Source organism: Haliotis rubra, unplaced genomic scaffold (assembly GCF_003918875.1).
Source record: "Haliotis rubra isolate DU_JTF1 unplaced genomic scaffold, ASM391887v1 Scf172, whole genome shotgun sequence".
Lineage (NCBI taxonomy): Eukaryota > Metazoa > Mollusca > Gastropoda > Lepetellida > Haliotidae > Haliotis > Haliotis rubra.
The window spans coordinates 328,723-343,440 of NW_025765692.1; the positions used below are offsets into that span (position 1 = coordinate 328,723).

The 14,718-nt window shown below is 43.2% G+C and overlaps 1 protein-coding gene across 4 annotated transcripts in view; it reads left to right on the forward strand.

The window, feature by feature from the left end:
- Positions 1-8,054, forward strand: part of LOC124272715 (proton channel OtopLc-like) — a 72,739-nt gene extending 64,685 nt beyond the window's left edge. For all 4 annotated transcript variants that reach the window (XM_046707902.1, XM_046707901.1, XM_046707903.1 and 1 more), the window contains 4 exons: positions 2,190-2,526; positions 3,073-3,233; positions 4,675-4,822; positions 5,102-8,054. In XM_046707902.1, the coding sequence (XP_046563858.1) occupies positions 2,190-2,526; positions 3,073-3,233; positions 4,675-4,822; positions 5,102-6,000 (1,545 nt within the window). In that variant the 3' untranslated portion in view covers positions 6,001-8,054. The remainder of the gene's footprint in view (positions 1-2,189; positions 2,527-3,072; positions 3,234-4,674; positions 4,823-5,101) is intronic.
- The last annotated feature ends 6,664 nt before the right edge of the window (positions 8,055-14,718 follow it).

A 14,718-nucleotide genomic window follows, 5' to 3' on the forward strand; every position in this document is an offset into this window, starting at 1 on the left:
CTTGTGTTTACATAGGCAATACCGAGGATCACAAAATAACATCTGGTCTCTGACATTTGAAACACATTTGGCAGATGCAGGATTGATGAGAAATGCTACTAACTTTAGGCTTCTGAGTGATGAATGATGTTAGATGTTAAGGATACAGGGTACATCCAGTAGATGTTAAGGATACAGGGTACATCCAGTAGATGTTAAGGATACAGGGTACATCCAGTAGATGTTAAGGATACAGGGTACATCCAGTAGATGTTAAGGATACAGGGTACATCCAGTAGATGTTAAGGATACAGGGTACATCCAGTAGATGTTAAGGATACAGGGTACATCCAGTAGATGTTAAGGATACAGGGTACATCCAGTAGATGTTAAGGATACAGGGTACATCCAGTAGATGTTAAGGATACAGGGTACATCGCAGTAGATGTTAAGGATACAGGGTACATCAAGTAGGTGTTAAGGATACAGGGTACATCGCAGTAGATGTTAAGGATACAGGGTACATCGCAGTAGATGTTAAGGATACAGGGTACATCCAGTAGATGTTAAGGATACAGGGTACATCCAGTAGATGTTAAGGATACAGGGTACATCGCAGTAGATGTTAAGGATACAGGGTACATCCAGTAGATGTTAAGGATACAGGGTACATCCAGTAGATGTTAAGGATACAGGGTACATCCAGTAGATGTTAAGGATACAGGGTACATCCAGTAGGATGCACATTTAAGGATACAGGGTACATCCAGTAGATGTTAAGGATACAGGGTACATCGCAGTAGATGTTAAGGATACAGGGTACATCCAGTAGATGTTAAGGATACAGGGTACATCCAGTAGATGTTAAGGATACAGGGTACATCCAGTAGATGTTAAGGATACAGGGTACATCCAGTAGATGTTAAGGATACAGGGTACATCGCAGTAGACAATGTTCTTCATCTTCTCCTGCAACAGCTGTGTAATTCTCCCAATATCTTAGATCGCGTTTATTCAGTTTAAAGATTGTGCGCACCTTGTGTTGAGCGTGAACCTATCACTGGTTTAAGGGGAGAGGGATAGCTCCCTAAGTTGCTAACTTACTGACCTTGATATGAACTTATTCCGACAATGGCCGACATAAAACAATGACCGTTCAATGGAATGGGCTGTTTACTGCAGTGGTTTACTCCACTGGACATCGAGGAATTCGGCCACATAAACAGAACCGTCCATTTAGCATGGCATGTTCCCCACCGAGATTCAGTAGTCGTGGAATGCCGTTCGCCCAAATAATTGATGCTTGAGAACATTCTGAATCGACATTATGGTGGGGAAGCGGTCTTCATTCCTTGCAGATTGCCTCCCTTCAGTGGCAAGCGGATGAAGCGTCACCAGTGTGTATATTGTCCAGCCCTCGCGTCCTGACAGGGAGGGTCATTAACGTAGATCTATCTTGTCTGAGAGACGCCAACAACATGTTTAAAGGGGAAACGTCTGCCTAGCGTTTAATTGTGGTTTACATTATCTATATTCAACCACCATGAATTCAAATAATAACGCACAATTTTAGACATTTTTACAAACTTATAACATCATAAAGATATAGTGTCCATTAGTATAAACCCAGGGGACATATTCTGACTACCTGAATCTTACTGGCGTAGACAAGTTTAAAGCTGAAGGTCTTGTTTGTTCCCCACGCCAGGACCACCATCTATGGAGATCGATCCTCCGCCAGAGCAGCTCCACGACTCTGGAATGATCTGCCATTAAACTGAGACCTGTAAATAACTTGGCCACTTTTAAAACCAATCTCAAAACCCCCTTTTCTCAAAAACTTACGCCTAGACCGAGTGGACAGTGTTGACACATGTGACATGCATCCTCTCAAAGCGCTTTAGAGCAGTTATACTGACTGGATTCTTGCGCTATATAAACTCTTAGTTGTTGTTGTTGATGATGATGATGATGATGATGATGATGATGATGGTGATTTATTCACCATTTTACGGTTGGGAGATTTCAACCTGGGTTGATACCCATGGCACAGATTTTTGAGTAAATTATAGACACAGACGTGTGAGTCGAGTAAAGGGTAAGTAAAGGTACATAGGAAATGTACTTGTCTAGCAGCACGAGCCTTGATAAGATGTCTCAGTTATATGACGAATACATCACCCTAACACCTGCATTCATCACCTCCCCAGGCGTTCCTCGTCTACCTGTATGCTGGCTCCCTCATCGTCCTCCTGTACCTCCAAATCGGCATCCTCCGGGGCGTCAAGGTACGCCAGAACTTCTTCGACCACAACATCAAGGTGGTGATCCGTCGCAGCACCGAGAACATTCATCAGTCGCCGTCTCCGACCCGCAGGTCCAACGATGACGACAGCATCCTGGACAAGGAGACCCGCAAAGACGCCCTGGATCAAATATCTACCGCGAGCAACGCCTCCATGCGCAGTCAGCTCGCACTTCCGGCGGATGGGGAAGTTGCGCATGTCGGAGAGGGAATCAACTTCTACCTCCGACTCGGGGCTCTAGGTGAGTATAGACTTGTGATATGCATAAATTATACGTCAAACTTTCGAAACTGGTTTTATTATCATGTTATTTTGCAATGTATACCTCATCGATGCCATCATAATTCTGAGTCAAACATATGTCCGGTTTGTGTTGTGTTATAACATTTATGGTCTATTCATTGATAACAGGTATCCAGTAGGAACAGGTACTTGTATAACAGCCATGGTAACGAGGCAATTAGACTGACGCCTAGTCTCTTAAATCTCTGAAAAAATCTATAATTTTGATAAAACAAAAAACTCCATTTAACTTGAAAAGGAGCCCCAGTGAACTCGGAGATGCAGAACCTGAATATGAGGAAATCTAGACTTGCTTCATTCAGGACATTGCAGTAAGGTTTGGATGGAAGGCAAAATAATGCGGTTCAGGGACAGTGAGACAGACTAGGAGACAGTCTAAGTGCACATGCAGCTGAGATGGTTCGTAGTACAGCTGCAGCATTTTCAAAATCATTGTTTATATGACTCCTGTGCGTTGTGGTCTGTATCAAGTGTGTGTTTTCAGCGTTCAGCATTGGGAGCGTCACCCTTGACGGCTTCCACATCTCCTCCTACTTCGAGACCGAGAACACGGAGACGTGCGAGAGTAAGATCTTCACGCTTGTGTACGTCCTTCACCTCATCTTCACCTTCGTCCAGACATTCTTCCTCTTCAAGAATCACAAGGTAGTTGTATACCTCAGACCTCCTCGTTTAAGGGGGACATTGGGTGTTCCTTAATGATTCCATTGATTCCAACCAGTCGCTGAAAAGAACATATTTTACTTTAAAAAACAGTTCCATAATAACAAAATACAATATAATAAAAAGGAAATTTGGACTTGCTACATATTCTAGACTTACATGGGTTTTCTTAAATATATTTGTATGACAGACTAGGCTCGAATCTGCAGTTGCTTTTCTAACGTTCGTTTTACCTATACGATATTCGGCAGTTCAGGTTTCCCTCTATTATGCAACTGTGAAATGCCGTTCGCCCAAATAACTGATGCTTGAGAACATTCTGAATCGACATTATGGTGGGCAAGCGGTATTCATTCCCTGCAAATTGCATTAGGCACTTCCACCATATATGCACGGTGTTTAAGTATATAACAGTACCACTGAGCTTCTAGTACAGCTGATCACACAGACTCGGTCATCTCTGACAATATTAGTAATGTGTGAGGGGATCGAAGGTATAGGGGCAAAACATGATCATCATACCATGTCATCACTGCGCTGGAATGTGATGTCTCCCGATCAGGTGGTGAGGCTCGCTGACTTGATGAGTGCACTTCATCGCACCCCCATACCCAGATCGATGCTCTTGATATCAATCACTGGAATGTCGGGAAAGACAGCCGTGGTATGGCTTCAATATTAGCAAGTGTGGCGGAAAACAACAAACAAATCGGTGACTCGTATAGCTAGAGTATTTAACTGACTGACTGACTGAGTTTGGTGTTACGCCGCTTTTAGCAATATTCCAGCAACATCACGGCGGGGAACACCAGAAATGGGCTTCACACATTGTACCCATGTGGGGATTCGAACCCGGGTCTTCGGCGTGACGAGCCAACGCTTTAACCATTAGGCTACCCCACCGCCCCTGAGTATTTAACGAGTATGTAAGCTGTATAAATAGAATACATCAGCTTCGCCGTAAAAACGCTGGGTTTTACGGCAGTGAAATCAGTTTCGAGAAAAACTAAATGTACTTTCATAAAACCAGACATTCTCACTTCAAAAGTGATAGCCAAGCATTAAAACGTCTAACTACCGTCGAACCAAGATGGTCTTATCTGCATTGGGTTTTTTCTTACGTGAGTATCTGCACTGAGTCTCTGCTGGGTCTGTATATTCCAGCACGGTGTGCTATGCTATTTTAATATTTCCTGTTCAGTTGGAACATAAACTGTTTGTCAGAGGAGATTTAGGAAACAAAAACTATGTCAATCAAGCGCGAGTACATTTAGGTGATTTGACGTCAACTATCATGGGAATGGATGCCTAGCTCAGCTTCATCCTAACACTGCTAGGCTTGTCACGGAGAGATCACTTCAATACTCAATATGAAGTTTATGTTTAGTACATTTCAGTAAGACAAGTTGTGTGTGTATTTCAGCTAGTGATTGACAAGTGTAAACCTGCGGTGAGGTTTGGGCTGATGCATCTCCTAGCAACCAACATCTGTGTATGGGCTGTCACAGCAGTCACGGAAACGGCCGAGGATTCCCGACAGCAAGACTATTTTGCAAGAGTCCGACAAAACCGTAAGTCATTTGTAACACCTGAAACTTTCAGCATAATTCTTTAACCACATATACAGATCCACAAATAAATAAATTTTATAATTTTAAACAGTGATTGGATAGACTTGAAAAGAGTATCTAATACAACCAGGCCCACCTGCATCACTTCAGGCTTCCTCGGAAGCAGACACGTGGTGTTATAAGTTACGTACTGTTTAAAGTGTCCTTAAACCAAACTTAATGTACTGTTATAACCGATATCGGTCAAATATCTATGTATGTATCTCTCTTTATGTACAGACAGCTCAATCTATCTGACGCGGAGCTGCTACGAGGAGGAGACGGTGGCCAGGACAGCATCCCCCTACCTCTTCCCCTGCACCATCATGTACAGCATCATCGCCGCCGGCATCATCTACCGCATGTACCAGCACGTGGGGGTGAAGGTGAAGCAGCGATGGCCAAGTCACACCTCCCTGACCAGCTCGGCTCCTCACGGCGCCGCCAGCATGGACTGTGAGAAAGCCAACAAGGGCCTCTTCTCCGGACTCCTCATCGCCGTCGTCACTCTCATCGCCATCGCGACATTCTTTGTGTTTGAGGCTCGACTGAAGGTGCCTGAAACAGCCATCAATGTGTTCTTTGTGATGGAACTTGCTCTGCTCAGCATCACCGGGGTCTGCATCGTCATCGGCCACATCCGGCTTACCCAGCTCAAGTTCATGGAAAACTACTTCCTGTCCTTGGATTCGGTCCTCCTAGCCGTGGCGGTAGGGGGCGCTTACGTCTACTTGAGCTTCATGCTCATCTCCGCGGCGTCCACCGTCAGCGCCCAGGGTCTCTCCAGCATCCTCTCCCTCGTCGTCATCACCCTGGGGCTGATACAGAGCACCATGCAGACCGTCTTCATCCTCGACGGCCTGTGCAGGTGCTCCGAGAACGACAGCCAGATCGACAGGAAGCCAGGTCGCGCCATTGTGACCTTCACCTTGGTCTGCAACTTGGCGTTGTGGGTTGTAGGTATGTTCGAGAACAAGAAGACGACGGTAATCCCCTTCCATCAAGACTTCTACGGCATCCTCAGTTGGAACATCATACTTCATCTTTGTGTGCCGCTCTACATCTTCTTCCGGTTCCACTCGGCTATCTGTCTCTCCAAGATCTGGTACCAGGCCTACCAGAAGGAGAAGATGCCATGAGTTGTCACGTGACACGGGGATCACATGTCTGTCATGTGACGTGTGTGATGACTAAAGTGACGACGCTTTTTTGACGATTGTCACGTGACTGGATCTTTGAATCTTTGAACGTTGTAATATCCAAGCCAAAGACAATGACGTATTCTTTTAAGGCAGCTCGCTCACAGAGAAGGGAACGACCAGTTTGCGACTGGGTTCCGTCTTGGCTAGGATCACGGCAGGAATGTACTATTGTTAGTACTTGGTTTGGACTTAACGTGAGACTGTGTGAGCAACGTGTGACATATAACACTACACTGGTTTATTCTACAATGTGTTCTCGTAATACTTGGTGAGTGTTGGGGGAAAATGGTACTGTGAAAGTAAAGTGTGTCTTGTACTCTTGGCTCTGACTGTGGCATCAAAGTCAGAGATTAAAGATAAGAGAGTTCACCCAGCACTTGCTGACGTCGATACTAGGAGAACACTGGTCGAGGAGGTAACGTGGACGTGGTAACCAGGCGTGTGGGCCTCTGTTCTGACAGGAACGACGGCAACTGCAAATGTTCACGTCAAATAAGACAGCGTCATGGACCTCGACAGAGACGTCGTCAACAAGAGTGCTCTGTGTCGGTGTTTCAGGTGTGATGACCGAGATTAATGCTCCAGTATGAAAGTGCCTCAATTGACATATGACGTTTGGTTGTCATGGTAACAACAAACATTAGAACAATCGTGACCATCATCAACGAACGCTGGCGTGTAAAGTACATCAGCTCATCGCATCTGATCAACTGACTTCAACTCAGCCGCTCCTTCTGCTCTCACCCGTCAAGTATTTTAATGCATTTATATGAAACTACTGATTTATATTAAACTAATTTTGTATTTTTATAATCTCGTAGCTAGGTTACATATTGTATTGATATTGTACTAATTATTGTTTACCGTCCGCCAAGCAGATGATGCTCATAATGATGCGAGTATCTAGTCATGTTGATAAGTGCTACAGTCGTATCTGATCGCCAAACCAATACAGGTTGCACATGCGTGCGCCGTGCAATACAGAAACACGAGCATGATGTATGCTATAAAGTAGAAGCATAAACTGCTGTGATGATATATAACCTTATGGAGTACAGTTCAATATTTGTAATTATTATTTATATATTAAATTAAGACACGTGATTATTTAGAATATTGAGTGCGCTTATTAATCGTCAGTGTTAGACTAGAAACGCCACAGAGAAACCCTTGCTCAAACCTTCAGCTTTGTCCGCCTCCTTCTCGGTGCTACATCAAGGAAACATAATCGCATCGCATCTTTTGTATACCAGGGTTGGTGGGGTGTCTGCAGTGTGTAACGGTAAACGTGTTTGGTTCCTCAGTATTAATGGCAGTTAAATGGCATTTGTGACTTAAAGCTTTTCATTTAGATATTTACAATACGGGTGAAGAGGAACCACAGTTGTGAAACAGATTTCAAAATGGCGCAGATCTCATTCTCTGTACATAGACAATCACTCATACTCGGGAAACTTCGTCCATTTCCGTACACATCTATATCTCTGATTAATGTTATGACAAATATGGCTTATATTTAGAACATTGTTTTGGGCAATATAAGAATGTATTTATAATGATATAAATCACCGAACATTGTTAAAATTCAGAGTCGAAATTACGATAACCAAAACGAGACTTACCTTCTTGCTCCGAGATATGATGATCGCACGGTGGTGTGACGGATGTCATTGCATGTTCATTGCTGTAAGTGCCTTCTAGCGAGTCTAACTCCCGGCTTGCCGAGACGGCGGTGAACGTCACGATACGTCAAGTCACGTCACGTCATATACGTCCTAAGCGTCACATCAAGATCATTGTGCGTTCCATGCTGAATTAAAGCAACATTTTTTCCATTGTGAAAGATCATTAGCTTGATTCCACGCCGATGACGTTACTGACGTTGATGACGCTGGTGACGTTGCCGCAGCTCAGCAAGGCGGGTTAAGCGATTAGCTGTACAGGCGGGAAGACAGTTTTAGGCTAGCCAAATAAAATACTAAAACACACAACCTGGTTTGTTCCGTGTCTGATGTTCCGTGCCAGGTGTACCGGCGATAGAAGACGGTTAATAGGACCGTTACGGGTAGAGTTCCTTCTTGGAGCGTTTGATCAGCTGGTTGATACCTCTTTATTGAGGGTTTGGTTTCTGGTGAAGCTGGAATGTCTCTCCAGTCAATTGATGTGTGCGATTTTCAATGAGTTTATACACTCTGAAATGATCTACTTATATTAGCGAGTCTATCTACACGGGTAATCACAGAATCTGTGGTAGTCTCTCTTACAGTCCCTGAACCACAGTATTTTCCCTACCTCCAAGCCCTGTCTGCAAAGCTAAAGCTCTAAATGAAGCAAGTCTAGATTTCCTCAGGTTCTGAATCTCCCACCGTTTCAATTTAATAGGAATAATATTGTTTCTTTCTATATCAGAATAAAATATTCAGAGACTAAGCGTTAGTCTAACACTCTGGATGTCCGGCCAGAACAGCCTGTGATAGTCACTCTATCACTTGACAAACAACTAGCTCCTTCCTCCGTGCTAACTAGACAGTGTGATAGCTAGACAACACTTTGACTAGACAGTATGAAAACTAGACTGCATAACTAGGCAGTGCGATAACTAGAGAGGATTTTAACTAGACACTGTTGTAACACGAAAACTACACTGCATAACTCTATACAGTATGTACTATATGAAGTATGATTGCTAACATTAAATGCTAGGCTACACGACAACTAGACTGCGTGATGTCTAGACACCACGTCTATGGAGTTACTCCCAGCATGCAGCACCTGTCTACCACATTCCCGTCTACCCGTCCTTGGGGAACTGTTAAACACATTCCAATCAAAACATTTACACAAACACTCAAAAAGCAACCATGCGTTATCAACAACCCCGATGCAGTTCCAACAAAGCCTGGATTTGTTTCAGTGTAATGTGTGTACATTCCAGTGTGAACTGATACCAGCGTTACACCACACAATTCGGAAGAACATCCATAGAAGCCTCAACAGCGTGTTTATATACAGGAGATATTCATTCAAGAGATAAGCCCTATAAACATATGTTTACAGTCTCTGGTTTTTACGAATAATCACTTTGCTGCACAGAACTGATACTCAACAAGGAGCGCAAGACGCCGCGACCTAGACCACACTGGCTGTTGGTAAACAGTTGTGTTGGAGATACAAAACACAGTGTTTTGGCAGAGTGAGTGAATGCTGTTTAACGCCACATTCTGCAGTATTCCAACGAAGAGATCGGATAGATCAAACAAACCATTAAACACATGCAACGCCCCATCATGAGTGAGTGAGGATAGTTTTACGCTGCTTTTAACAATATTCCAGTAATATCACGGCGGGGGACACCAGAAATGGGCTTCACGTATTGTGCCCGTGTGGGGAATCGAACCCGGGCCTTCAGCGCGTCGAGCGAACACCTTCACCACAGGGCACCCCACCTCCCCGCCAAATCATGGCACACAGTAGGTGGACTCATGACAAGTGTTGGATACCGGCGAGTTTCATATATTGTCTCTCCAATTCAAATCTAGATTGCCACAGAGTAGTAGTGTACTCTCAGATCTTGAAATAAGGAACTGTTTTGAGCCTGTTTTAACTAACATTACTTTAAAGTGCGTGCGTACATGCATGCGTGCGTAGGGGATGAGGTGGACAAGCGAGAAGGGGCGGGGAATAAAGGAGGGGCGGAGGGGACGAACGCTGACCACATGGAGACACATGTCCTCAGCACTCAAAATCATCGCTCATTATCTCCCCATTAGTAGTGATGATCACACCAGGTGGCGCAATATGTGATAGGTCACGTGCTTCTCTATCAACATGGTGGACTCTCCGATTCACGTTTTACTTGACAGTACATGTTTATATGTTGAGAATACGATAACCCTCCGGATGTTAATTACTTACAAGGTGATATATCAGACGAACACACGTCTGCCATGTCAACTATATCGGTTAATTGATAATTATCCGTGAACTAATTTGTCATTATAACCGGTTGGATGAGAGCCATTGGAAGAGGGATAACCTTTTGACCCCGGTTTTAGTTTTGATAAGAATGCAGCATACGTTCATTGGATTGTTGGTTTTGAGATTCTAGTAATTTTAGAAATATGGAAACATATGGACATGGAGAATCGTGTCATATAGTCACGTGATTAACAGCAGGTATGGCAGAAGGTAGAACTGTAACATACAGAAGGTGGAGTGGCAGAAGGTAGACGTCTCCTGTAGTGGTCGATGTCAGAAGGTAGACGTCTCCTGTAGTGGTACAGCAGAAGGTAGACGTCTCCTGTAGTGGTACAGAAGGTAGACGTCTCCTGTAGTGGTACAGAAGGTAGACGTCTCCTGTAGTGGTACAGAAGGTAGACGTCTCCTGTAGTGGTACAGAAGGTAGACGTCAGAAGGTAGACGTCTCCTGTAGTGGTACAGAAGTCGATGTCAAGAAAATAATCCTTGATAAGTTTGATATGTAAACGGGTTTCTTCTCAATTAGACTTGCACAAGTCTCTAAAGTATTAAATAATAGTTTATATGAAAATTTCAAAATTATAAATAACAGACTCACGTCCTTGGACTGTCCGCTTAACTAGACGTGCCTCTTTAAAGAATAGAATTACTATACATATATGGGCTTAGAATTCAGTACAGGCTTGGAGCAAGGCTACTTCTCAGTCTGCATGTCAAACAGACTCGGAGACACGAAATATCTTGCGGAAGTCTCGCCAGCCAAAGACGTTGTTTTCACTGACGGTGTTAATTCATGACAAAACCCAAAAGGATTGCAAAGAAGGAATACAGGTGATTTCCTTTTATAATTCCTAAATTATTTGAATGAATTTAATTATGAGTGACGGTCAGAAAATACGCGAGTTTCACTGATCCATTCCTACGCCTCTATACGCCTTGTGGACTATCGTCGGAGCTGATCCATGACCATGACCATCCAAACCATAACCCCACCACCCATAGTGATTCGGAAGCAAAACCTTGATTCGTCAGTAACGTTGCACAGCCCACCCCAGTGTTTGCCGCCTATGGTATTGCCCCAGGCAGGCTGCAGAGACCTGGATTGTAATGGTAGATGTTGAAGTGCGCCTTCCTGCTATTGTTCGAATTCAGATTTGCATCTGTTGCGAAGTGTATTTATTGTATTTCTTGTCTAGGGCGGTTTTTTAGTCCTGCCACACCCAAGTTTCACTACAACCCCACCATTTTGATGGTACTTGTCTCACATTAAAGTAAGCAGATAGCTTATATGTACATGGGAAAACAGTTGATAATCATACGTTTTACACGTACATATTTAAATATCTGCTTCCTAGCTTTCATACACCTATGATGGAGTAAGAATATAGTCCGAAACGTCATGTTCCACAAGACAGAACTTGACATCCACCAATTCTCAATACGATTCAAATTATATACAAACATATTTTGTAGCATAAAACGTGTTATACCGTTCGTCCACAGAATGTGAAAGAATCACGTTGTTCCTGTTTCTCTTCCACAGACCATATAATGAATAAACATTCACCTTCATCCCTATCTTATGGGTAGCTGCCCATACTCATCCCCATTTCAGCAATCTGGAATTAATAGATCTGGCTGGTCCTTTCTGGTATATAATTGTTCATAAATGTCAATATTCCAGACACTTACGTTAGACTCGTTGTTCCTGTTGTTTTGTTTGTTTATTGTTTACAGTAACTTTAGACTGCAATAATCCAGCTACATGACGGTCGTGTACAAATAGTCGAGCCTGGACCAGAAAATTCAATGATTTCAGTTGGGACACGATGGCATGCGCCTATGCAATATCAATTCATACGACAAGCATTGGTTCTAACCATGGCCCCTGGGTGTTCACGGATTGCGATGTTTTAAGCTTGCAAACAGCAGGTTGTGGGTATATAAGCCCTGCGTACGGGCAGATGAGGCACTGGTAAGGGAGCCGTCTAGAATGCACTACAGTACCAAACCTTCAAGAAGATAGGTTACGCATGATCCCCACAGAGTCTACACAAATATACCATGTAGCTTGTTGTGTTAGCGGACTGGGTATTCACGGTGCAGCAGATATCCCAACACAGAGCTAGTCATCACCTCACCCAGCCGTGTTCCAGTTCCACCATCTGTCTGGCTCGGGTCTGGGGTAAACACATCGGGGTAACACCATACAGCGATGTCCACGGTGTACAGGAACCCTCGCCCTCCTTGTGTGGCCGAGATTTACTGCCGGGGGGTGGTCAAGAAACATATCACTGTTGTGGATACGCAGCTATACCACAGGATTCCTGGCCTTCATTGATGATTGTAGGGTTGTTATTTACCTGTAAATATGAAATGTCAACGTTAGAGTGTAAACAGCAAGAAATGTGCGTTTTTTAACACATATACAACGTACAAATCAACTTTATTATTGGTGACCGTATTTGTACCGACGCTCACCAGATATGATAGTCCTGAAGCTCGACCAGAATATACATCCTCTGTAAGGACTACCTGGAACAGATCTGTTTGGACTCTGTTTACGGCCTAGGTGATACATGTACACGTATTAATGAACTTCTCTGACACTCAAACAAATGGTGTTTTCAAATCACAAAATGTCCGAGAGTCCATGACAATTTATCACCATCCATCTGCGATAACACTTTTCCTGTGGTATTAAACGAAAGGAAGAAACGGCAGAACCTGCGGGTTAGGCTAGTTCAGCAGAGGAGGTCGGGGCAGAGACCATATAACAGATACAAATATTGGTGATAACGTTTAGTCACTTTGTCTCTAAATCCAGAACCCGTGAAGGTCCGGGTTAGAATATTGATCTTCAGTAACCCATGCTTGTCGTAAGAGGCGACTAACGGGGTCGGGTGGTCAGGCTCGCTGACTTTGTTGACACATGTCATCGGTTCCCAATTGCGCAGATCGATGTTCATGCTGTTGATCACTGGATTGTCTGGTCCAGACTCGATTATTTACAGACCGCCGCCATATAGCTGGAATACTGCTGAGTGCGGCGTAAAAATCAACTCAATCACTCACTCTAAATCCAGTGTAGCTCCAACATTCTATCGGAAGAAGCCTGAGCTACGTCCAGCAGAAACCTCTTGCACTGGGTCAATGTAGCCACAACATTGTACACTAGCGGCAGGATGAAAAACATGGCATCACCATGGGACTCGGTTCACTCAGTCACCACCATTACTGCACGTCTTTCGTGTACATGACATTCTAAATGCACACTCAAGAAAGACAACACGATCAGAGTGTATATATTGCTTTTATAAGATGTATTATATTGTATGTATATAAATCAAGATGTGATCAGATTGTTGTTACAAAATGTTAGTCAAAACAAGCAATACAAGAAACAAACTGCAGGATCATTTTATCATTTGAAAGAGGTTACTTTCTTCATATTTGTTTGGCAAAAATGAATGTTTAAAAAAGAAATAAGATTGGATTCACATCAATACACATCAATAGCACTCTTCAACAACCATTATCGCTTCATGTCTTGATTTCAAGCACAATAAATTCAGACACAAGAGCTTGTAATGCCAAATACTGGCATCAAGGCATGATGGACGTGCTAATAACCCGTCAGTGACAATGTATACCTTGATGCCAGCCTATTGCATTATAAGACCCTGTGGATAAAGGTATAGATACAAGCACCTGCGTCTCCAAGCCTGGTTATATATAGTTATATACATACATGGTTCGTTGTTAATGGTATATGTTACAGATGTATCAAAATAACGCTTGTTAATACACGAGTATACAGACAATTGGAGTTCCATTCATTCTGGTGTTGATATGTTGGACATCAGTATTACAATCAGTCACCTTCTTGTAGCAGTATTGAGCTAGCATTCAAAGTACACCTTTACTAGATCACAATCGGACTAGAATCCACCTCAGCTGACAATCACATCAACTCTCTCTCACATCTCAAGTATATATAACGATTTCCCTTACAGCCCTATCGACATGTAACAACACTACAATTATTCAGAAGCTAATTAAACAACAGTCATGAGATCAAGACCTGGTGAATGCTCCTTTGTAAGCCAGATATAGACTAGGACTGTCTTAACACAAACAGTGTCACATGTATCTACAACAACTATGCCGCGATGATCCTTGTGTGAAACTGGGTCATGGTCACTTGAAGTATGTTGATCTGCAGTATTAACAAACTCATTGCACACACATCTTGCGAAGTTCACATTTCAAAGACAATATTCCTATTTTCAAAGAAACTAAATATTGTGACCAGAACCCTCTTGCACAGGCAAACTGTAGCGCAAATAGGGTTGCGCAACAGAGAGAAACATTACCAGTCTTTCTATAGGCGATAAAAAGACTAGTCAGTGTTCTCTCTGTTGCGCAACTCTATTTGCGCTACAGTTTGCCTGTGCCTCTTGCAACAATCTGAGCAAAATGTGTGTAAACATTCAAATCAATTCAATGTGTTAAACCTAATCTTAAAAGACATACAGACAACTGAATTTGTTTCAAATACCTGAATGTCATCAATAATGAGGCTACAAATCAGTGTATGACAGCCTTGTTTGTGTTACCACTAGTTCTCTAATCTATTCTAATCCAACTAATCACCAAGCATGCTCATTCCCTGGC